The 26169-nt window shown below is 28.9% G+C and overlaps 2 protein-coding genes across 2 annotated transcripts; both read left to right on the plus strand.

Moving 5' to 3' along the window:
- The first annotated feature begins 8596 nt into the window (after positions 1-8596).
- Positions 8597-9647, plus strand: LOC103501884 (LOB domain-containing protein 12-like). The gene is made up of 2 exons (XM_008465619.3): positions 8597-8873; positions 9221-9647. Exons 1-2 carry the CDS (start codon positions 8715-8717, stop codon positions 9545-9547), a joined length of 486 nt encoding a protein of 161 aa, XP_008463841.2. The 5' UTR covers positions 8597-8714; the 3' UTR covers positions 9548-9647.
- Positions 9648-18222: 8575 nt separating this feature from the next.
- On the plus strand, positions 18223-20010 carry LOC103501885 (UDP-glycosyltransferase 87A1-like). The gene is made up of 2 exons (XM_008465620.3): positions 18223-18968; positions 19048-20010. Exons 1-2 carry the CDS (start codon positions 18488-18490, stop codon positions 19935-19937), a joined length of 1371 nt encoding a protein of 456 aa, XP_008463842.2. The 5' UTR covers positions 18223-18487; the 3' UTR covers positions 19938-20010.
- The last annotated feature ends 6159 nt before the right edge of the window (positions 20011-26169 follow it).

Here is a 26169-nt window from a genome sequence, read left to right on the forward strand (position 1 = left end):
TACGATTTCTTCCATTTTTTTTTAGATTTGGGTAACCAAATCTATTTCTTTCTATCGTCTTTCTTGTTTCTCTCTTTTTTTAGAGGTGTGCATTCTCTCTTTTTTTAGGGGTGTGCATGTCTTTCTTCCCCTTTCTTCTTTTTCCTTTTTTTTTTTTCATTCACTACATGAGTGTATCGTCTTTCTTCTTTTCTTTTTTTACGTTTAGATTAGGTAACCAAATTTGATGCTGTATAAGAATCTTGAAAAAACCTGTATAAAGAATATTGAAAAAAATCGTTTATAACAAATTTTGAAAGAAAAAAATCGTTTAGATTTGGCGATCGTGTAGCTTGCCAAAATTTTGGAAAAAAAATCATTTAGTTTTGGAACCCCAAATCTAAACAATTGTAGCCAAATCTAAACGATCGTGTAACCTAATTAATTAAACGATCGTGTAGCCAAATCTAAACGATCGTGTATCAAATTGCGTTACCAAAGATATTACGTGCATTGTTGATGGGGCATTTTTGGTATTTTACATGTTGAGCCTTTGGTCTTTTTCCATTTTCGGAATTGCTCTGTAAATACTTTGTCGCTTTTTTATATTTTTAAAAAAACCGCTAAGTTAAATGAATTTCTAAAAAAATGAATTTTATTAAATTTATAAAAAATCCAAACAAAATCAAGTTATCCTTAAATAACCTAAAAAATGTATAACAAATATTTTAAAAAATATTTAAACTTTAAATGTATAAGAATTTTCTTTTAAAAAAAATTCAATTTAATAATGAGATTTGATTTAAGATTTATTTCAATTAAATTTTGAATCTAAAACTTTTAACCAAACTATGCTCATACTTTTCCAAAATGTAGTCTTTTCTCTTTCTTCTTCCTTATTTTTATATCAAGAAACAATAAATTATTCAACCGTAACGATTACTTCAAAAAGTTGAACATTTCAGATTGTGTTTAAAGAAATTAAGACAAATTGTTTTATGAAAACTAAAATGATTTGTTATATTAAAAATATGAAATTCGTGTATTGGATTTAGAATATGAATTTTTTTTCTAAAAAATTATTCTCAGTAGCGATTACTTAAAAAAGATTTGGCAAATTGTTTTCCGAAAACTAGACGATTTCGTATATTAAATATATAAAATTGGTGTACTGGATTTAGAGTATAAATTTTTTAAAAAGTTATTGTCACATAGCGATTGCTTAAAAAAGATTTGGCAAATTGTTTTACGAAACTAGGACGATTTCGTAAATTAAATATACAAAATTTGTGGATTTGAGTTATAATATGAATTTAAAAAAATCATAATTTATTTGCACGTAAAAGATTGAAAATAGACGTCGTATTTAAGAAAATTATTAGAAATTGTTTTACGAAAATAGAACATTTTAGAAAATTAAATATACAAAACTTGTGTATTGGATTTAGAATGCAATTTTTTTTAAAAAAGTTAATAATTTATTTGCACGTAGCATCACACAAAAAATGTTTAAAATGGACGTCACATTTAAAGAAATTACTGAACTTTTTTTTATAAAAATAAGATAATTTGGTAAATTAAATATACAAAACTTGTGTATTGTATTTAGAATACGAATTTTTAAAAAATGTATAAAAAAATAAATTTCATAATACTACTTACCTAACTCTTCCCCAAACACATCTTATCATAACCACCCTATAATCCTTTCCACATAACCTTTCCCCCAAACAAATCTTACCATAACAATACTTACATAATCCTCTTCCAAACGTATAGTATCATAATGCTAATTTTATCAACATTAGTTTTATTATAACACTAACCATCTATAACTCGACCCTTTCCTCAAACGGCCCGCCATTATTTAGAAGCTCAATTTCTAAATCAAGTGCTTCCGTGGAGGTAAGGATGTAATTGATAGTTATTTGGCTTTTAATAAGTATTTATAAAAGTTACTTTCACCTCTAAATTTGTTTGCTTTAATTCACTTTTTAGGGATGTTTTCAATAATCAAGTAATTATTTTTAATTAGATTTTTAAATTATATGTTTCATTGGAATCTTTTAAAAAATATAACAAAGTGACAAAGTATTTAAAATATATAGAACAATTTCGAAAACGAAAAAAATCTAGAGGCCCACTATGTAAAATACCAAAAATACCCCGTCTTCCACGCTGTCAACAATGCCACGTAATATATTTGCAATCCTTTAGATTTGGTTATTGTTTGGTAATTTATCTTTTCAATTCTATCGTTTAATTTTGTTACACGATTGTTTAGATTTGTTTAGATTTAGGGACCCAAATCTAAACGATTTCTTTTTCAAAATTTGGTACATGATTTTACGAAACAATAATTTATTTTTTTTACACGATCGTTTACGTTTGACTACTCTAATCTAAATGATTTTTTTTCAAGATTCTTTATACAAGATCTTTTATTTTTTCTACACTATCGTTTATTTTTTTTATACGATTGTTTACATTTAGCTACTTCAATATAAATGATTTTTTTTCAAAATTTTTTATACACGATCTTTTAGATTTTGCTATTTTTTGTATACGACCATTTAAATTTGGTTAAATGACGTAAAAAAAAGAGGAAAAGAAGAAAGAGAATGGAAAGAAATCACAGTGAAAAAAAAAGAAAAATAAAAAATACGATGGAAAGATTAAACAACGTAAAAAAGGAATTAGAACATAAGAAAGACGATTGAAAGAAATCGTAGCAGAAAAAAGAAGAGAAAAAGAAAAAATACAAAGGAAAGAAATGACAGCAGAAAAAATAGAAGAAAAAGAAGAAAGAAGATGAAAGAAATCAGAAAGATGAAAAGACAACCCTGAAATATTTAATTTTTTTTTTAAAAAATGGTTAATTTTATGAATTTTGTTATCAAAGAAGGGTGAAATCAAGCTTTGAATGCATTTAACCGGATATAATTGGATATATATTCTTTTACTTTAAAATATGCTATTTCTTTCCCATTTTTTATGTTTTCATTAATCAATTTCATAAGTTCAATGAATTTATTGTTTCTTGCTTTATTTAGTTTCCTTTTCAATTTTAAATATGAGCTTACATGATAATTGTTTGTATACAAAGAAGAACCGTCAACGATTTTTAATTGGTCCAATTTTACATTCTCTTTCCATGTTTACTTTATATTAAACAGTATTATTTCCCCCTACTTTTTTTTACTCATAAAGTCATTTACAAAAAGTCAAAAGAGAGTAAAAATGGTAGGTTAATACCAAATCACACGCTCATATATATAAGCACATATATACATAACGAACATAACAATGAGCGTGTTCGAGTTTTCCTGGACTTACTCTAAATCTATTAATGATTTTACCTAGAAATATGTGTTTCGAATTTTTCAACTACTTATTCTATACTATAATTAAATATTAAAATCTAAGAGCAGTTGAAAATATAACAAGATTAAAGCTTAAAGAGTCGCGAGGAGTGGAGTTCAGAATTCTATTTCCTCCTTAGTTCAAGGAGTTTATACACTCCACGACTAGAAAATATCAATCTTATGAACTGATCTTTACATGGTGATTTAGGAATTTACAACATCACAAATTTCACAACTTCATTCTTCATTCCAATTAAATCTTAGTATGATCATTTAGGTTTTCAGCCTAACATTAATTTGACACGATAATAATCGAATGAAAATACGTAAAATAGAATTAAAAGGGCTTTCGTTAATACTAAGGCATCTAAAAGTAGAAACAAAAGGTGGAAAAAAAATGTATGGGAGGAGAAGAGTTTCATGTTAGATATGCACAATAACATTTCACTATTTATTTCTTGATTTAAACAAAGTATAATCACATGCTTCCCATTTTGAGACTCAAATCCATGCCCTTTTTTGCTCTCTTTTTGGTTGGTTATATATTCAATCTTCAAATGCATGAACGTAACTTATAATTTCTATTGATTTATATATAAATATAAACTCAACTTAAACATTCTAAACCTTTAATTTTAATTTTGTATGATTTTAATTTTTTTTTTTTTTTTTTTTGTATCTACTTAATTTGAAAATCTTTAAAAATTAATAGTGAATATGTTAAAGAACTAGCAGTATACATTAAAAATTGAAAGAAAAGTCAATATGAAACTTTGGTTCAAAGGAGCCTTTTGCAATAGTGTAATTTAGATGTTTAAAATTTTATATTAATTTGGATGTGTTAACTTCGTGAAGGAACATAAGTCGTTGCAAAATCCAATATGGTTAAGTAACTTCAAGGCGAAAAGTTTCTAAGCTTGTTGTATCTCGTACTAAAAAAAGAAAAAAGAAATGTTATGCAATAGCATATATACCATATAATATGTAACTATGTTTATATCATTAAATTTTTTTCAATGTAATTTCTCTTTCTACAATTTTGGTTATATCAAATATATATTTTATGATGTTTGAAGTAATTTTCGATAAGGACGTCTCTTTTATCTTTAGGAAAAATATTAAATTTTATCAATAAAAATTGATGTATCATTTAAATGATTGTTTTCCTAACATATTCAAAACAAAACAATTTAAACCATAAAACTTTGGAAAATATTTATAAATACATCAAATTTTTATCACAATTTATCTATGAGAGATTTCAATAGACCAAAGATATACTACTATATCTATATCTATCATGATATAAATATTATAAATAGTTGTCTATCATGATATAGACAGTATATAAATAGTTGTCTATTATGACCAATCATAGATAGACTGATGATATTTTATTAGATTTTGTAAATATTTTGGTTTAGTTTACTATATTTTAAAATAGATCTATTGATACATATTTTTTTCTAAAAAAACCTTAAACACTCATTGTGTTGGAATTTATGTTCTAAAACTCGTAGTTTGTAATCATATTCTATTCAGTATAGTCGTTATTGAGAAATTGAATACTGTAATCTTAGATCCAATAAACTAAGATCCTAAAGCTATTTTTGAGTAAACTTAGACTTGAACTTTATGTAGAGACATAAACATGAATTAAGTTCGAATAAATAGCCTAAATAGTCTATAATATATGAATAAAAGTTGGATGCCTTATTCAGAGATACTATGGATGCGACTCGCTTTGTAGTTAATACAAACGATGTAATCCTGAATTGTTCATGTAGAGACATGAAAGTGGGGCATCCTATGTAAAAAGTTTACACCGTTTACTGTTTAAAATTGACTATCTCGATTATTGATGACCTAGGTAACTTAATCTTAATCCTGAGCTAACTGTGAACTCCTGTTCACACGAGATTATCCTTAGATCTGCGTAGGTGAGAGCAACTCATTAGTGTTGGCCCAACAAGCCTTCCATTTCAGGGGTAAGATCGGGCAGATAGTTGGGAACATAGGGTGCAAGACGAAATTCACTCCTACACGCTTTAAGGTTAGTAGATAGGTTATTCCTTTAAGGACTGAATCCAAGTCTTGAACAAAGGGGTCTCACCTTCTCTTTAGCCAGAGAGATTTAGTTTATAGGTTGAACCTTAAAACCAATTGTTCAATAGTAGATCAGTGGGACTTGAGGAGAAAGATGTAGTCTTGGGGGTAAAACAATATTTTTTGACCCAGCCAAGCTTACGAACAACATGTGAAGAATTAACTTACTAATCATGATTATATCAAATGAACAAAAATATATCTATAGTAAGGGGAGTGCAACTATGGGACTTTAGTGGAATGACCTATTAGTTAACGAATATTGATTAGCTCGGTATAAAAGAGTTTAACCAATTAATCTCGGATCGTCGGAGCCCATGATCTGTAGGTCCATTAGGTTCCCCTGCTAGCTCATATGGAATAAACTTAGAACAGTATGATGGAATGAGTCGAATTATTCAATTTTGGAGAGGAGAGAAAAACCAACGTATTAGTACAATAAACGTACGAATATAATAAACTAAGGCATGTGCCCAATAAACTCCCACTTGGACTAAAACTGTCCTAGTGAAATAAAATTGTTTGAATTTAACCATGAGAGAGAATAATACATATGAGTACAATAAACATAGGAATATAATAAACTAGGGCATATGCCTAATAAGTTATTCAATTAAATTAAATAAATTACCAAAGTTAGTAGGAAAACTCAACATTTTGTTGGATAAACCCACTAACTTATTGGCATGTCACTCGAACATCCCCCATAGCAGAAATAGATTTTTATCGATAAATTATTCTAAACTCACTAAAGAACCTAACATATTCCATATATTAAAATAGCCTCAAAATGATGCATTCATGTATTTAATATATTTATTAAACATTCTCCTTCAAATTCAACGCTAACTCAGTTCAATTTGTACTCGCATATATCTGAAGACAAGAGGTTTCAGATTCAAATTTCTACCCAAATTATTATACTAGAAAAAAACTATAAAATCATGATAAACAACTCTCTTACCAAGCAAACGTGAATAAATTTTTACAATGCCATTTGATAGACTTAACCAAAATTCCTAATTTTCAAAAGCTCCTCTTTGAAATTGATGAGGGCAATAATGACTTATAATTTTGCTTTTAAAAATCACTTATAACAAGGAACACAAAATTCCTATATTTCTAACGTTGCTTTACTCATAAAAGTCAAACTTTCTTAAAATTCTTAATACTTTTCTCTTAAATCACCTTTTAACTTAAACTTGTTGAAAAGTTCAAGGTAAAGGAGTGAATGATTTAATTGTAAATTTGGATATTCAACCTTTTGAACCAAGATATTTTGATATCATCTCAAATAAAGTACAAGCTGATGAATGAAGGTATATTAAATTATATATCATCTAATAGTACATGTCTTTTGTATTTTTGTAAATATCATGTCATTATATTATGCATTGTTTTATTCTACAAAATATGGGAAAAATAGATGAATTTTGTTGAGATTTTTGTCAAAAAGAATTAATGAGATTCTTTTTATTATTTAAGGATTATTTAAAAAGAGGTTAAAAAGATATTTGTTTTAAAAAGTTCTTTCCCATAAATAAGAATCTTTTATCTATATTTTGTAAAAAAAGATCTCGAAGATTTGATAAAGTGGTTATATATTGGAGCTCTTGGTTTGTGTAGGGATTATTGAACATTCAAGAAAGCATTCTTTCAAGAGAAAGATTTCGAAGGTACATTAATTACTTTTTTTTGTGATGACAAATTATTGAAGATCTACTAATAATCTTACGATGTACGAGTTGATAAGAAATATGAAAGAAGACTGAAATAGTTAACTACGGTCAATGAACTCAAGGGGAGCCTGAGTTTATCTTCAAGAAGATCCATCCATAAATTTAGGAAGAGCCTGAATCCTTTTTATATTGTACTTAAATAATCTACATAAGAAGAATGTTCCTTATTGTATTGATTTATATTGACAACTTTGAATCTTAATAATATTTCTTATATGAGCTGTGAAAGCTCCTCAGACATAGGTGGTATTCGCCAAACTGGGTTGCCAAAGCTTCATGTGTTATTTACTTTGTTGTTCATCTAGCTATTAACTTTAGGATTACCTAAAGGTTTTATTGATTATCTCACAGCTTTTTCATGAATTTTTTTTACTTAATATACCTTTTAGTCCATACATTGGGTCTAGTTTACATAAAAACCTCGATTTTATAATTTAATACTTTTAGTCCTAAGTTATGAGTTTAATATCAATTTAATTCATAAGTTTAAAATAATTTTAGATTGAGGTTTGAATTTTATTTCAATATGGCAAATAGCTTCCAAGATTTACACTTTTAACTTTGGTTTTTCTCTTAACACTCAAATTGAGTCAACAAGGTTAATGTCTATTTATTAATTTAAAAGAATTATAATTAATTGTCATTACTTTTCTCATAAATTTCACTTCCTAACCATTTTTAATTAATTAATAGACATCCATAACAAAAATTAGAAGTGATTATGCTCAATTGAAGCCAAAAGTGCAAATCTTGTCAAAAGAACAAAGGTCAAGTATCAACAAAAAAAAAAAATTATAACATTTTCAAACCAAAACCAAAACTTTAACAACTAAAAACATCACATTTTGAAATAAATAGCAAAAAATTCAAAATCTAGAAATTGGAAATGCATTATCTCTTAAGGATAAAAATGAAGAAGAAAATTATTTTAAATAACAAATTTTTTGAAAATATATACAAATATAATTAAATATCACCTATGTATAATATACCATGATAAATCAAAGTAGACTACTATTTATATTTATCTCTATCTCAACATATTTTAATTTATTTTATCTAAAATTTTTAATAATAAAAAAGTGAATAAATAAATAAATAATCTCCATTCACATTCACACTCACACCGCCACACGCTTCCCCATTGGTTAGTCAAAACTCAAAACCAGCTCAATTATCCATTGAATATCAATCAAATCCTAAAATGACCATATTACCCTTTCCATTTTGGGTTCTCAATTTGTCAAATGTGTACACAAAGAAACTTTAACTTTTCAAAAAAAAAAAAAAAAAAAAAAAAATTCTAATAATTTCAATTGATTCAGATCATCACATGCCCTCAATTCCCTATATATAAACTCACTAATGGGGTTCTCTCTTTTTCCATCTTTTGGATTCCCTCTTCAACTCTCCAAATCCAATTCTCAACATTCGGAAAAAAAAACCCATTACTTTAATCATTGGGTTTATCTTTTCTTCTTTTAGTATTGAAGAACAAAATTATTGTGTATTAATATTATTGCCGATGGGAGTTGGTTCATCGCCTTGCGCCTCTTGTAAATTGCTACGACGACGGTGTGCAAAAGACTGTATTTTTGCTCCTTATTTCCCTCCCGAAGACCCTCTCAAGTTCGCCATTGTTCATAAGATCTTTGGTGCTAGCAATGTCAGCAAAATGTTGCAGGTCTCTTCTTCTTAAATCTAGTTCTCTTTTTTTAGTTCCATTTGGTAGTTTGGATTACATATTCGAACATTATCCAATGTTTTAGTTTCTAGACGTACAATTACTCATTGGTGTTTATGATATAATTTTTGTTTCAAAACTTTCGGGTCAATTAGATTTAAGAAGGTAATGGAATGGTTACATTGATCACTATGTTCAAACTCAATTCATTATTTAAGAGCTTTTGAAGATATAAAATTGAACTTGCATTGCATGGTAGTAGAACTATAACAATGGCATTAAATTATTTTCCCCAAAATACTTTTTAGTTTATTTGTAAAAAAAAATGAACGTGATTTTTTTATTAGGAGGTTCCAATAGATCAAAGAGCAGATGCAGTGAGTAGTATGGTATATGAAGCGAGTGCAAGAATGCAAGATCCAGTATATGGTTGTGTAGGAACAATCGCGTTTTTGCAAAACGAAGTGTCTCGATTAGAAATTCAACTAGGGGCAGCTCAAGCAGAGATTTTGACGTTACAAATGCGACAACAAGAGACCTCAACAACATTTCCAACGACTACAACCCAAATGGATCAAGATGAACAAAATCTTATGATTTTCTCAAATACCGATTCTTCTAATTCATTACATATTTTTCGAGCAACGGAGGATTATTACCATATGTGGACTTGAATAACTTTCATGATTATTATTATCATCATCATGTAACATGAAGTATATATATCATATATAGACATATAAACATTAATACAAAAAAGCTTACAATTTTTTTTATATATATTTTACTACTTTTTTCCCCTATTCTCTTCGACTATTCTTGTTGTCATTTCTTTATTTTTCTATAACATGGGAGTAAAATGTCAAACTTCTAATCTTGTAGTTGATAGTATATGTTTTGTGTAAATAGAGATATCTTATACACGGTGTTCTCTCTCTCTTTTTTTTTAAATAAATAAAAATTTAAATTATTGTTTTTTATTTGAATCATGTCTTCAACCTGCAACTTAGAAATAAAAAAGGTTTGTGGAGAAAAATAGTCAATGGCTGCATGTGAAGATGTATAGTCTACAAAGCTAACTCTGCTGTTTCCAAAGAAATGATAAATATATTATAGGACTTTAAATTCTAATAATATAAAGTAAAAATGATACTTAAAGTCAACATTATATTTATATATGTTTGAGTATTTTAAAATTTAAGAAAACAAATAAAAACCACACAAACAAACTCTAAGAAAACAATTTGAATTTATTATATCAAACGGTCTCTAAATTCCTTATAATTACGTACTAAAATTAAAGAAATCATTACAAATTTTAAGACTTTATTTTGAATAACAATTTTGTTTCTTGGCTTTTTTATTTTAAATAATATCTTTTACAAATATTTTTATGTTTCTTTGAAAATTATCATATTTAAATCAGAATCCAATTTAAGAAAATTAAAAATAAAAAATAAAAAAGATTTCAAGAGCTGCATATTATTTTTAAAACAAAGATTCAAAGTGTAGGTTAGATTTGAAAGAGACAATAGAACTCTTAATAAAAAGAAAGTAATTTTTTAGAGCGTAACTTAATAAAGAAAAAATCAAATATTATTTTGGTTGAGAAATTTTTGCTCAATTTTAGTTTGTTTATTATGGAAAGTTGTTAAAAAAAGAATAGAACATTTGACAAATTATTTACAAAAACCAAGTATAATTAATTTTGTTTTTTAATAGTTTTGTTCGAGTGTAATTATTTGTCAAAATTTTCTATGTTTAAAAGAAACCTACTGTATTATTTTAGTCAATATTAAATTTAGTACATTAGGAGGAATTATCAAAAATGAAAAACTTGATAAACTATTTACAAAATATAACAAAATTTCATATTCTATCATGATAGACACTGATAAAATTTTATCGGTTTCTATCATTGACAGAATCCAAAATTTGCTCCGTAAATATTTTAGTTCATTTTATTATATTTAAAAATGTTCATTATTTTAATAAAATTTCTTTTATAACAATATAATAAATTTGGAATAAAGAAAAAATATAACCTAATTTTAATGTATGATTTATAAAAAAATAGGGAAATTTTCTTAAATATAACAAATTATTGAAATATTTAGGCCCGTGTAACAAATCCCATAAATTTAGTCATTTTTTAGATGTATAAATAATCTTGAAAAAATTGGTTAGGGATTTAAAATTAAAAATCGTGTATAAAAAATATTGAAAAAAATCGTTTATATCAAATTTTGAAGATTTGGGATAGGAAATCTAAACAATCGTCTAGCCAAATCTAAACGATCCTGTAGACAAATGTAAATGTATACCAAATTTTGAATTTTTTTTAGATTTGTTACCCCAAATCTAAACATATCCAAATGCAAACGATCGTCTAGCCAAATCTAAACGATTATCTACCAAAATATAAACGATCGTATACCAAAATTTGATTTTTTTTTAAGATTTGGAACTCCAAATCTAAACGATCGTGTAGCCAAATCTAAACGATAGTGTACAAATCTAAACGATCTTGTACCAAATCGCGTTACCAAATATATGACACTCATTGTTAACGAAACATTTTTGATATTTTACACGGTGAACCTCTAGATTTTTTCCATTTTTGGAATTGATCTATACAAATACTTTGCTGTTTTTATATATTTTTGAAAAGACCCCTAAAAAATATTTAAACCAAAATTGAATATATAAAAATACATGAACTCAATTTGATTAAACTAGAACAAAAATGATGTTTTGACCTTACAAAATTATCAAATAAAAAGAAATAATACACATCGATCACAAGATAAAGAATTTTATACTCTAAGCTCTTCCCTCACCACATGGTGTGGTTGAATTAAAAAGAAATATTTATTTTTACGAAGAAAAGAACATTTATAAATTAAATAAATCAACAACATATTAACAAAGATATTGCAAAAATTTTCAATTAAATACGTAGCGAAACGGTGTTTGTTTACTTTTAAAATTTTAATCAAAGTTTAGAAGTCTCCGTTGCCTTTCAGCCACCGACTATTTTTCATACTTTTTTTTTTTTTAAAATTTTACCATACGCTATTTATTTATTTATTCAGCTCAATTTTTTTTTTTAAAAATGTTTTTTAGATTTATATTTTTGTGTTTTCTGTTTTTAAAAGTCGTTCCCTTGTACAAGTAAGTAAGGATAAAATAATTTCTTCCATCTCACTTTTCAAAATTGGCATAAATTACTATCCATGGTTAAAAATTATTTACCTAAATTCTATTATATTTTTGGTAACATTACTATCTAAATATTACTAAATATGATTAATATCTAAATATTACTGCCCCTACATTTTGGTTCAAAGTATATGTGTCTATTTATTATATATTTCCCCATTAAATGTATGGCATGCCTATCAAAAATGAAATTTGTGGTTTGAGAATGTGGGCACAACCGAAATATGGAAATCGATAACATATAATAATATTTATTTTATATTATATAAAATATAATAATAATATAATAATAAAATAAAATTTAAATACTATAAATAAGAAATTAAAGAAGTTAAAAGAAAAATTTTAAACTTTTAAATTTTTCTTCTTTTTTTTCCGTGGAATTCTCTTCAATGTATGTACAAGTTACAACTCTACTAAATGCTACTATTTATAGATAACTTGTCAAGTAGGATGCGACATTACATGATTACTAAGAGATAATGTTTGCTTGACATATGACATGAGTCTTGATTATAAATAAATTGAGACGTGGCTGTGGCCACTAAGCATATTAATGAAAAATGAGTATCTATTTATTATATTAATATTTATAATAATTTGTATTTTTATTATTAGTATATCTCCTTTATAACATAAATGGAAAAGTGAAAAGAATTCAATTCAATAATTAATATTAGCAGCCATAAAAGAAATATTTTTTAGTGGCAAAAATAATAAATTTACTTTTCTAAACCAAAAGAAGATAATTAATTCATTCTTTAATTCGTGTCTAAATTCATGAACTAATGAAATAGTCTTGTTCTGTTTTTGTTTTTTTTTTCTTTTTTAAATTAAAATTAGAAAATTTTCAAACAATGTGAATATGTATTTTTATAGACTATTGATATCGTTTAGTTCATGATCTCTATTGTTTCTAAAACTATGGCCTAAATATTAATGTAAGTACGTAATGAATCAATAATTATGTGGAATGTTTGGGGTTAAAAGTATAGTTACATAAAGTTAAAAACCTTAATCTCTTTTGTATGATTGATTCTTAATAAATTTGTTAAAGTTGCTATCTTAATCATACGATTTATCCTCACATATTTTAAAATTTGTTTCTGCTTTAAAAATAAATTATTGAACAACCAACAATTAATTACTCTCTACGAATACTAATTTTTCAACTTTATTCTTTATAAATTAAAATCGATGTGTACATTTATAAGTTTCCTCACAAAAACCAAATTATAATATTCTAAATTTTCAAATCAATTAGTTTAAGCCCCAACTTTTCTTTAAATAACATCGTCCGTATACTTCTTCTTAATCAAATAAAATAAAATGAATCGTATCTATTTCTCCTCTAACAAGTAATTCTTATACTGATAAATAATATAATGCACTTAAAAGTAATGTATATATATAGGAAATTTTTTATAAATATAACAAAATGTGACAAAATATTTACGGCATGTGTAACAAAAAATAAAAAATATCAAGGAAATGACTGTTTTCTAAATATTTGAGGTTTACCTTTTTATTTCATTATTTTCTTCTCTTCCTTCTTTGTATTTTTTTCTTTCTTCTCTTTTTTTTTTCAAACTGTTGTTTGGTTCAAAATCATGTATTAAATATAAAATATCTTAAAAAAAAATGTACTGATGATCGAGTATTTAAAATAGACAAAATCTAAACGTGTAACAACTAACCTCCAAAAAAATCGTTTAGACTTGGATCGATCGTGTATAAAAAAATAAACAATCATGTATCCAAATCGATCGTCTAACAAAAGAATTTTAAAAAAAATTGACATCGTGTACCAAAAGAATCTTGAAAAAAATTATTTAGCAAAATCTAAATTCAAATATAAACTATCATTAACCAAATTAAACAATAAAGAATCACGATCAAATCTAAACGATCGTCTACCAAACAATAGCCAAAACTAAATGATCGTGTAACAAATATATTACTCGTTGGTAATTTTCATTGTGGGCTATGAACTTTTTTTTTGTTTTTTAAATTGTTCTATAAATATTTTGCTGATTTATTATATTTTTTAAAAGACCATCGCGTGTATATATATATATATATATATATATATATATATATATAATCAAAATATTTTAAAAGTATAAATTGTGAAGAGAAAAAAGATACAAAATATTTTATAAGGACTTTCTCTAGTGATTATCATTAATCATAGGACTATTTTGGAATAAAGTAAATGTTTTAAACATAGTAACACATATCTAAAATTCGAATGTAAATCGATAAAATTGGGAGTTACTGAAAGTGGCGTACCCTACCTAGAGGGGGTAAACTTGGACTTCTAAAAAAAATAACAATTATTAAAAAAAGATTAATCATGAAATAACCCATAACAAAAATACCAAACTATCTGTTAACAAAGCCCATAAAATTAGTCATTTTTTAGATATTTCAGGTTTGTCCTTCCGTCTTTTTTCTCTTCTTCGCTGCAATTTCTTTTATCATCTTCCTTCTCGCTGTGATTTCTTTTGTCGTCTTTCTTCTTTTTCTCTTTTTTTTTTTTTACGCTGCAATTTCTTTCCATCGTCTTTTTTTTTTCCTTTGCGATTTCTTTCCATCGTCTTTATTATTTTCCTCTTCTTTTTATACGTTGTTTAATCTTTCCGTCGTCTTTCTTCTTTTCTTCTTCTTTTTTCCTCTGCGATTTCTTTCCATCGTCTTTCTTCTTCTTTTTACGTCGTTTAAATTTGGGTAATCAAATCTAAACTATCGTATACAAAAAATAACAGAATCTAAAAGATCGCGTATAAAGAATCTTGAAAAAAATCATTTAGATTGGAGTAACCAAATGTAAATGATCGTGTAAAAATACAAACCATTGTGTAGATAAATCTAAACGATCGCGTACCAAAATAATTAAAAAAATCGTTTATTCAAATCCAAATGATATATCGCGTACTAAAGAATTTTGAAAAAATAAATGATCGTGTAAACAAATCTAAACAATCGTGTAAAAATTTAATCTAAACGATCTAAAAAAAGTAAACGATAGCGTACAAAAAAATTTTAAACAATTGTTTAACCAAATCTAAACGACCGTGTACAAAAGAAAAACGATTTGATCGTGTAACCAATTTTAGACGTAACCAAATCTAAACGATCGTGTAAAATTAAACGATCGTGTAACCAAATTAAACAATAAAATTAAAAAAATAATTGCCAAATTAAATGACCAAATGTAAACGATCGTGTGCAAACAATAACCAAATCTAAACGATCGTGTACCAAATATATTACGTGCACGTTTTATACCAAATATATTACGCTGTGTTGTTGATGGGGCATTTTTGATATTTTACACGGTGGGTCTGTAGGCTTTTTCCATTTTCAGAATAGTTCTATACATATTTTAGCGCTTTGTTCTATTTGTAAAAAGATCCTATACAATAATATATCAAAATATTTACGATTGACATAGCAAAATAAAGAGTGCATGTAGCCTGCCATTTTTTAAATATTATATCTTTACCTTTTCTTTTTACCATTTTTCGTTTTCGTTTGCAAATTTAATTTTCTCTTCTTTTCGTTTTCTTTCTTCTCTCCAGTTTTTTCTTTTATATCTTTTTCGAAATCGTGATCTTTGCTTTCAATGAATCGGAAATCTTGTACTATTTTTTTTTCAAGATCATGTAATATAAAAAGATTTGGTTACAAACAAAAATTGTTGGAATATTGATATTTAGATTTGGCTATCAAATCTAAACGATATTGGTATCTTGAAAAAAAATTGTTGGAATATTCTTGAAAGAAATCATTGGAAGGATAGCCCTATAGTAGCCTATTTTAATCTATTATAGTTTATCGACTGCGATAATTGGATATATGTGTATATGTATTTTTGAGAGTTTTATAGTTTAAAATAATCAATCATTTCCAAATTGGTCACTGAATTTGAGAATTTGAAAATTAAAAAAGACAACCATATAAATTCCAACTTTAAAAATGTTTGAATTTGGCACATCCATTAAAGGAAAAATGTTAAAATGAATTTAACTTGTTATGTCCTTCCATCTTTAACGAAATTGTTAAATGTTTATTATTTCTTAAGATCATTATTGTATTAATAATACAATACCTTACAACACTATTTAAAATAAACAACAATAACAATAAAATCCCATACCCTCGCATCCATGCCCTCCTTCGGGATGAGAAACTAAAAACAGAAGGAAAAAAAAAAAAGTATAAGACAGCGACCAAATGGAAACTATAACAAACAAACATACCCCAAAAACTTTATTGGTTCTTAAATTTAGCAAGAACTTGGGTAAAAATCAAATACAAATTCTAGATAAACTTTTCATTCTATCAAGTGTTAACAATTTTAATCATTTAATAACAAGTTATCACTCTAAGTATTGTTAAAAAAGTTATGTATATGGGTGTAGTGTTTAGTTTACCATGCGCATGCTAATTAGTATATAAAGTTTAGAGTGGGAGATTAGGAATGTAACTCACTTAATTCAGCTACCATGATGTGCACATAAGAGTAGAAGAGCATTGACCACCCTAAACAAGATTTTGGGGTAGCGTGGAGTGGGGATAACCACACACTAAACCGGATTGGGGATACACACTTGAGATATGCTCCTCATGGGATATATTATGGTAGCTTCCATCTCGACTTTAATTAGATTAATCAAATATGAAGTTCCCCCTTTCTTCTACCCCCGGTTTTGGTCTTAGAGTATTAACTTTAGGTTGGATTTCATTATTATTATTATTTGAAGTTGATTATACCTTTTTATCCTTTTCAATTTCATGGCTAAATAGTATTTTCTAAAAATAAAGTTTTTGATTTTGCCTCTAAAACTACTCATCCAATAAGTCACTTTCCAAGGGGAATTATGGTAGAAAAAATTCTCTTCCAAATCCGACTATGTGTTGTCTTTTAACATATATCGGTGGTAAAGAAAAAAAAGTACTATTTGTGTAATGGAACCAGTCAACAAATTACGCTATTAAATATGTGTTGTCTTTTAATATATATCAATGTCTTTAAATCATTGATTAACCAAAAAACTTGCCTAGTGAATGAAGATGGATTTAATATTATACCTAACACTATTCTTATTTGGGGATTCAAAATATGAAAGAAAGATCTAGAAATAATATTGCATGAGTGGAGCACAAGACTTTTTTTGATTATTTGTTATGATACAATCTAAAATTATTAATTAACCGAATAGCTTAAGCTAATAGATAAAAGTAAATTTAATATTATATTTTAAGAAAAGTTTTTCAAAGAATATATAGGAAAGTCCAAAAATTACAAAAGGATAAAATATTCACATCCAAGTAACCATAGAGGTCCTCATTCAACATGGATTCTTCATTTTCTTTTGTTGCCTTCTTTCATTTTTCTTACACGTGGATTGCTAGTCTTCACCATAAATTCTAAAGTGAGCTTATTTCTATTAATTTATTTTTCAGTTCTATTGAGACGATGCATTTTTCTTTTGAAGTATACTTCTTTAATAAATATCTCCTTATAGGGAAAATACAATTCAATAGTAATTCCATTTGTTAGTATTCTATATTTAGGGTGAGTTCTATCTCCATCTTTCTTTCAAGGATAAAGTAAATAAACACTCCTCACATACAATAATCAAATTGCAAAATGATAGAGAAAGCTGTAGCTTTGTCCATCATCAACTATGGAGGATAGACAATGACAAAACCTTGAAAAAGTTTTGGTTATTGTGTGACTTTAGGCTCAAACCAAAAAAATGTGGGGTAGAGGATGCCCAATGAAAAGTGGTGTTAGTTTGGTGAAGAATATGGAGGAGATTTGGCCATTTCTAAAGGGCTGCTGAACGTGGGTGGGAACATTCTTTCAAAGACAAACTTTCTTTTGTCTCTTTTACCCCGCATTACTCTTCACTCTCAAATTCTTTAGAGTGTTTTTATCAAAAAAAAAAAAAAGAAAAAAAAAGAAAATTCGTTTTCGAAATAAATTTTCGAAATTGTTTTAAGTAAATATTTTTATTATATTTTTAAAAAACCTCATTTTTAAGATAGCCCTTAGGTAAATAATTAAAATCAAATTGTGTTAAAACTCTACGGATATTCAATATGTAATTGAGTTTAATGCATAAAAAAAAGTTGACCCACGATTTAAATTTTAAATGCACTAACAATGAAAAGCTAGTGGTGTTAACTTACAGAACAACCCTAACCAAACACTCCGTGCTCTATCTCAAAACATAAACTAAATTTGAATTTCTCTACCGATAACCAAAAAACCGCCGTGTTTTCGACTTATAAAATTCTATACCTTTCCACACCCTTCTGCACATTTTGCTTCCCTCAAGGATATTGCCGCCTTTGCTCACTCTTCCGATAACCCCAACATGGATCCGGTCAGTAAACGGGTTCATCTGGCGGCCTTGCCGTACCCCGGCAGAGGTCACATCAACGCTCTCATGAACTTCTGCAAGCTCCTTTCCCTCAAAAATCCCAACATCTCCATCTCCTTCATCGTCACCGAGGAGTGGCTCAGCTTCCTCGCCGCTGATCCAAAACCCCCAAACATCCATTTCGTCACTATCCCCAATGTTATCCCCTCTGAGCTCCACCGCGCCAACGACTTCCCGGGTTTCATCCGGTCTGTCCAAACCCATATGGAAGCTCCCGTTGAGACTTTACTCCGCCGCCTTGAGCCGCCGCTGACTGCCATAATCGCCGATACCTTTGGCATTTGGGCTGTCCAGTTGGGGAAACGCCTCGATGTTCCAGTCGCTTCACTCTGGCCCATGTCCGCTACGGTTTTCTCCATTCTATATCATTTCGATCTTCTCAAGGAAAATGGGCATTTCCCGGCTGATCTCTCAGGTAAAATCAAATTCATTTTATGGAAATTTCGTTTTTGGAACCGGATTTTAAGTTCTTTCTTACTCACTCTGTTTTGAAGAGCGGGGAGAAGAGATTGTGGATTACTTTCCTGGAGTTTCGAAGATTCGTCTTGCTGATTTGCCGTCTTTCTTCTCCGGCAATGGTCTTCAAAGCATCGAATTCGCTGTGAAATCAGCTCGTTCCGTTGATAAAGCCCAATTTCTCATCTCCACCTCGGTTTACGAGCTTGAATCCTCTGTTCTTGATAGCTTAAAAGCAAAATTTCCCTTCCCGGTCTACACCATCGGACCCAGTACTCCATATTTCGAGCTAGAAAGCTCTGTCTCAAACGACTATCTCCGGTGGCTGGACTCCCAAACAGATGGCTCTGTTTTGTACGTTTCACAGGGGAGTTTTCTTTCAGTCTCAAATGCCCAAATGGACGAGATCGTCGCCGGTGTGAAAGCCAGCGGTGTTCGGTTCTTGTGGGTGGCGCGTGGAGATGACGATCGGTGGAAGGATGTGGACAGGGAAACTGGGATGGTGGTTGGATGGTGCGATCAATTGAGGGTTCTGTGCCATCGCGCCGTTGGGGGGTTTTGGACTCACGGCGGTTGGAATTCGACTTTGGAAGGGGTTTTCGCCGGCGTTCCGATGCTTGTCTGGCCGATATTTTGGGATCAGTTTCCGAACAGTAAGAAGATTGCGGAGGATTGGAAAGTTGGGGTCCGATTTAAAGGAGCTGGGGGTAAGGATTTGGTGAGGAGAGAGGAAATTGCAGAATTCGTGAAGAAATTTATGAACTCAGAGAGCGTTGAAAGTAAGGAGATGAGGAAGAGAGTATCAGAATCTCAAGAGATTTGCCGGCGAGCGGTGGCAAAAGGTGGTTCTTCTGATTCCAATATCGATGCATTTCTCAACCATATTTCGGGAGATTTGGAAAGAATTGAGATTTTTAGGTTGTATTGATCCGATTGGGAGATTTGAAAACACATAATTTGGTTCTTGTAATAAAAATGGGGTGTTATTTCTATGCTTTTAATCTAGAACTAATTAGAATTTAGAAGCATATGAATTTGGTTTAAATATGTTAATGGTTGCATTGATCAATAACTCGGAGGGAGTAAGATTTTAGGATGATTTTTTTGGGAAATCTGTTGGTATATAACAAAACCGTTTACCGTGCTTGGAACAAATCCATCAAGAGAAATTATTTTTTTAGAATTTTTTATTTGCTCTTACTATTCTATAAAGATTTTTCAAATCTAATAGTTATTCTTGATTTTGTTCACGATCGTCGTTTTCGAGTTATTGAACTCGTCTTTTATATATATTTCATCTTGATCATTTTTTCTCTTGTTCGTAATTTTGTATAACATTCTTTCTCATATTCATTATCTTTCATAACATCGTTTCTCTTCTTGTCATATTGAATAATCAAGATCGTCTATATTGCTATGTTAATATCGTCTCAGTGATTTTGGTTTTAGTGAGTATTTTAAATATTATTTTTTGTTCGAATTACTTAGTTGATTATAAAATTTCGCTCAGAATTATATATTTTGGCGTCAAGTTATAATGTTTAGAATATGCAGGTATTAATGTAAAACATCCGATTTTTCATTATGAAGATTACTAGTTTGAAGATTTTGATGATTGTTTATGTCGAACTAAGAATTTATATTTTGATATGAATGTAGCTTTTGTTTTTTTTTTGTTGTTTGTAAGAATTTTAAAGTTTTTTTTTTCATTTAGAACTTTTAAGAATTATTGTAAGAATTGTGTATTTCATTATGAAGATCGATAATTTAAAATTTTTTACGATAATTTTCATTGAATGACTTGATTGTTTACCTCTATCAACATCATCGTTTATCTATATAGAGACAGTTGTTTTGCTATATGAACACAATCTTTCATCTTTATTAACACGAAAAATTTCGTATGATCATCGTCTTAAAACGATCGTGTATTTGTCAACATTATCATTTAGTTTATTCTATATGATGATTTAATTTATTTTATACGATTGTCTATTGTTGTTAAATGATCGTTAAGTATTTATTACTTTTTTGCACGATCGTTTATTTATGTTTTTCATTGTGTTTATTTTTATTGTTTAGTACATTTTATTCTCTTATTCTGTGATAGATATCTATCTAATTCTTTCTTTCACCACTAAATACTTAATTATATATATATATTTTTCCAGATTAGAATGTCTATTTCTATTGTTGTTTTTTATGGAGGTCAATGGAATGACTGTAATGTTTACGAGAATTACCAAGTGTTCGGAATTTTGGTAGATATGCGAGTTAACTTTAATTTTTTGGTTGCTTTGACATATGAACAAATTGAATTAGATGAATCCGTAGAATTATCTGTTTTACTTGATTTTGGTAAAACTAATGTTCAAACTGTGGTGCCAATAAAGAAAGACAATGATGTTGCTTGGTATTTAGTTTTTGCTAAAGATGCAACTAGTAGACATCCATTAGTTGCCATGTAAGTGTTAATTGTTTGGGAATGTCTTTTTCATCTAGTAGTGTATTAGAGAATGTTGATAATTCAGTGAATATAGATTCTTTTTCTTCTGTTTCAAATGATAAAGTTATAAGAGACATATTTTATTATTTTGATTTGAAGGAAAAATGTTTATTTGGAAGTAAAGAAGTGCGTTCAAAGTGTTTTTGCACCAATAGCTGAAGTAAAATAGTAATCTAAATCACTTTCTGACCATAGTGCTAAGTATGCTATTTTGTCTGTCCATTTAACCTCTTTATTGTTTGCTGTCAATACATGATTATCAAAAAGTCGTTGCCTAATTATGGGTTCTTTGTTGATGTCAGTCTTGAAGAACAAATAAAAAAATTTAGGCAAAATATAATTATTCAGTTTAACTTCTATAAAAAGAAGAAAAAATAGAAAAAGATTTTTTTAAAGAATAATAACTTACCATAAATGACGAATCTAGTACTGTAAAACTATATTTACAAAGATGCTTCATATGTAACATCTTATTCTGTACGTGATACAATAACAAATCCATGGTCTACAAAAAAAAATCAAATGATCGTTTAGTGAATACAAGCGATGGTTTATCAAAATTCAAGCGATAGTTTAGCAAATACAAATGATCGCTTATAGCATTCTTTTCTAAACTAAGCGATCATGTACAATGTTTTTTGTTCGTTTATCCAATCAAATGATCGTGTATTATATATAAATGATCGTTTAGTTAAATAAAGAATATTGTACTCGATCGTGTAGTTTTATCTATAAAATAAAATTTGGAAAGAGTACTTAGGTCTCCTATTATCCATGTGTTTTCTTCAAACTTTTTGAAAAATTCATTCTTTTTAAATGTGAACACTAATGTCCTCTCTTCATTAATTGTTTTTCTAGATCTCTTCCAAGATAAGTATGCCTTCTAGAATTTTGGATCCACTGGCCACACGGGATCATAACTATCTACGTCTTGCAATTTGACATCTGAGACATGTATTTTAGGTTTTAATATGACCTCAGTAAATGTTGTGGGTGTGGATTAACTTGTTGATTATGCACCTTTTTATCTTTTATTTTACATAGCTTCTTTCTTTTCATTGATTTTTGTTGTTCCTTCATTTCTTATAATGCACAATATTAAATAACAAAAAAAAAAAAAAAAAAAAAGAAGAAAACTGATGCAAAGTACTTCAAAGTTCTTATATATACATACCAATAGAGATTCTAAGTCAATTGTAGAACTTTGTTTCTTAGTTACTGGTTCATTTTCAACCAAAGTAACTGCTTCATCATTTTTTAAATCTCAACTTGTTGTTTATCTCTTTCCTACAATGTATGGTATTAGACATGAAATAAACTCTTAATTTAAAGGACTACACAATTGTTGTCTATACATACCACTTGAGATTCTATTTTTTCAGCCGAATTAGATGGCTGCACATTGTCAATTGTTAAACTTTGTTCCTTAGTTACTGGTTCATTTTATTTTTGTATCTCAACCAAAGTAACTGCTTGATCATTTTTTTGTATTTACTACAACGCAAAATATTAAATAAGAAAAAAATTTAATTCAAAGGACTACACAGTTGTTGTGTATACATACCAGTTGACATTCTTCATTTACATCTGAAATTGATGGTGGCACTTCGTGAATTTTCAAAATTTGTTCCAATGGAGCTAGTTGGAACCTGGTTAGACCTATGTGATAGAGATTAAATGAACAGGGCGGAAGAAAGACCGAAATTCTACCCTAATTGTAATTAATTAACAATAAACCTTAAATCAAAATAAGGTTAAATATAGGATTTTTTTTAAGAAAAACTTACGTTCGAAGCTCCAATTGATGCTTGAACCACCATTAGGGTTGACCTACTATCCTCCAGACTCAGAACCAGATTGTGGGACCCTTTGGATGAAGGAAATCGAGAGAGAGAAAAAAGATGGAAAATATATGGAAAAGGGTTGGGGTTCAATATTTAATTTTAGAAAACAAAATAGAAAATATAACTGGCCAATGTCGTTTTGGAAAAATTGTCAAGACTTTTCCTTAAGGCCCCAAGAACCCAATTTATAGAGAATTCACATGCAAGGTTGCATGTGCATGTAAACACATAAGCCAACAACATGTAACCCACTAACCATTAGTGGGCTTAATGTCTTCATAGTTTGCTAACACCTAGCCCACTATAGTTAGTGGATTTATCCAACAAAATGTTGGATTTTCTCACTAACTTTGGTCAAAGGGTAAAATTGTCATTTGGTCAAAGTCAAACTTTGACTTTTCAAACAAAAAAGTTAACATTTTGACTTTTTACAATTTTGTCCGTCTTGACATATTTTGACCATCCGAGAATGAATCCGCATTTATTTTCTCAAGATTCAAATCACATTTAAATATATTGCTGGTCAAAGTGTGACTTTTCAAAAGTCAATAGTCAACTTTTTGACTTTTTACCACTTTGACTATTTCTATCTATTTCAAGCTTCCGAGTATGAATCCGCATTCATATATTTAATATTTAAATCCCATTTAAGCATAAAGCTCTATTAGTAATCTAAAAATTGACGGTTATATCACATATCCTTGTTGGTTTCTCTCTTCTCTCCAAAATCGAATAATTCGATTCATTCCATCATATTGTTCTAAGTTTATTCCATATGAGAGGGTGGGGCCCCTTTGTTCAAGACTTGGATTCAGTCCTTAAGGGAACAACCTATCTACTAACCCTAAAGCGGGTAGGAGTAAATTCCGTCTTGCACCCAATGTTCTTATCTATCCACCCGATATTACCCCTGAAATAGGAGGCTTATTAGGCCAACGCAAATGAGTTGCCCTCACCTATGCAGATCTAGGGATAATCTCATGTGAACAAGAGTTCACAATTAGTTCAGGATTAAGATTAAGTTACTTAGGTCATCAATAATCGAGATAGTCAGTTTTGAATAGTAAACGACGTTATAACGTAAAAGTGACTATTTCATGGTTCTGTATTATGTAAATCCTTTACATAGGATGCCCCCACTTTCATGTCTCTACATGAACTATTTAGGATTACCTCGTTTGTACTAATTACAAAGCGGGCTGCATCCATAGTATCTCTAAATAAGGCCTCCAACCTTTATTCATATACTATAGACTATTTGGACTATTTACTCGAACTTAATCCATGTTTATGTCTCTATATAAAGTTCAAGTTTACTCAAAATAGCCTTGAGATCTTAGTTTATTGGATTTAAGATTATAGTATTCGATTTCTCAATAACGACTTTATTGAATAGAATATGATTACAAACTACGAGTTTTAAGACATAAATTCCAACACTATGAGACTACACGAATGAGGTACTCCCATAAGAAAGCTATAATTGGACAATAGCATATAATAGAGCTCACTTTGATTCAATAGTCGAAACTCTTTGCCTCTTAGCCCACTACGCGGTCTAACTTAAAGAAATTGTGAACAAGCGCATTAATATGACTGGAAATGCTAGAAGAAAGTGGAGAAGGAATGAGTTGTCAGATGAAAGATAATTCACTCAGAAGGCATGAACTGTTGGAATTTATGTCCTAAAACTCGTAGTTTGTAGTTAAAACTATATTCTATCTAAGAAAGTGTTTATTGAGGATTTATTAGTGAAAGTAGAATACTATAATCTTGAATCTAATAAACTAAGGTCTAGAGGCTATCTAGTGTAGACTTGAACTTTATGTAGAGACATAAACTTGGATCAAGTTCGAGTATATAGCCCAAACGGTCTATAGTGAATGAATAAGGTTGGACGCCTTATTCTGAAAACACTATGGATGCGGCCCATTTTGTAATTAGTACAAACTATGTGATCCTGAATCGTTCATGTAGAGACATGGGACTGGGGCCATCCTATGTAAAGAGTTTGCATAAGACTGGAACCATGAAATAGTCACTTTTAAGTTATAACACCATTGACTATATAAACTGACTATTTTAATCCGGAGCTAACTATGAACTTTTGTTCAAGCGGTATTATCCTTAAATCTACATAGGTGAGGGTAGCTCAATGGCGTTGGCCCAATAAACCTCATATTCTAGGGTAAGACTAGATGGATGGCTAGAGACATAAGGTGCAAGACGTAAGTCACTCCTACCCGCTTTAGGGTTAGTAGATAGGTTTTTCTCTTAAGAACTGAATTCAAGTCCTGAACAAGGGATCCCGCTCTCTCATTGGCCTGAAAGGGATTTGGTTTATAGGTTGAAACTAAAACCAATTGTTCAATAGTCGATCAGTGGGACTTAAGAAACAAGATGTAGTCTCGGGGTTAAACGATATTTTGACCCAACCGAGATTATGAACAACCTGTGAAGGATTAACTTACTGATCATGGTTATATCAGATGGGTAGAAATATATCTATAGTGAGGGGAGTGCAACTACGAGACTTTAGTGGAATGACTCGTTAGTTAACGAATGTTGATTAGCTTAGTCTAAAAGAGTTTAGCCAGTTAATCTCAAATAGTTGGAGCCCATGATCTATAGATCCATTATGTTCCCCTGCTAGCTCATATGGAATTAACTTAGAATAACATGTTGGAATAATTCGAATTGTTCGAATTAGGTAAAGAGAGAGAAACCGACAACTACAAGTGATATAGTCGTCGGTTATAGCTTTGGGCAAGAACTTTATGTTTAAATGTGATTTAAATATTAAAAATATG

This window comes from Cucumis melo, chromosome 11, assembly GCF_025177605.1.
Source record: "Cucumis melo cultivar AY chromosome 11, USDA_Cmelo_AY_1.0, whole genome shotgun sequence".
Lineage (NCBI taxonomy): Eukaryota > Viridiplantae > Streptophyta > Magnoliopsida > Cucurbitales > Cucurbitaceae > Cucumis > Cucumis melo.

Bases quoted from the DNA above. Each gene is read 5' to 3' on its own strand.
- LOC103501884 (XM_008465619.3), top strand. From the start codon at position 8,715: ATGGGAGTTGGTTCATCGCCTTGCGCCTCTTGTAAATTGCTACGACGA. The intron at 8,874-9,220 runs GTCTCTTCTTCT...TTTTTTTATTAG, and splicing joins ATGTCAGCAAAATGTTGCAG to GAGGTTCCAATAGATCAAAG.
- LOC103501885 (XM_008465620.3), top strand. From the start codon at position 18,488: ATGGATCCGGTCAGTAAACGGGTTCATCTGGCGGCCTTGCCGTACCCC. The intron at 18,969-19,047 runs GTAAAATCAAAT...TCTGTTTTGAAG, and splicing joins TTTCCCGGCTGATCTCTCAG to AGCGGGGAGAAGAGATTGTG.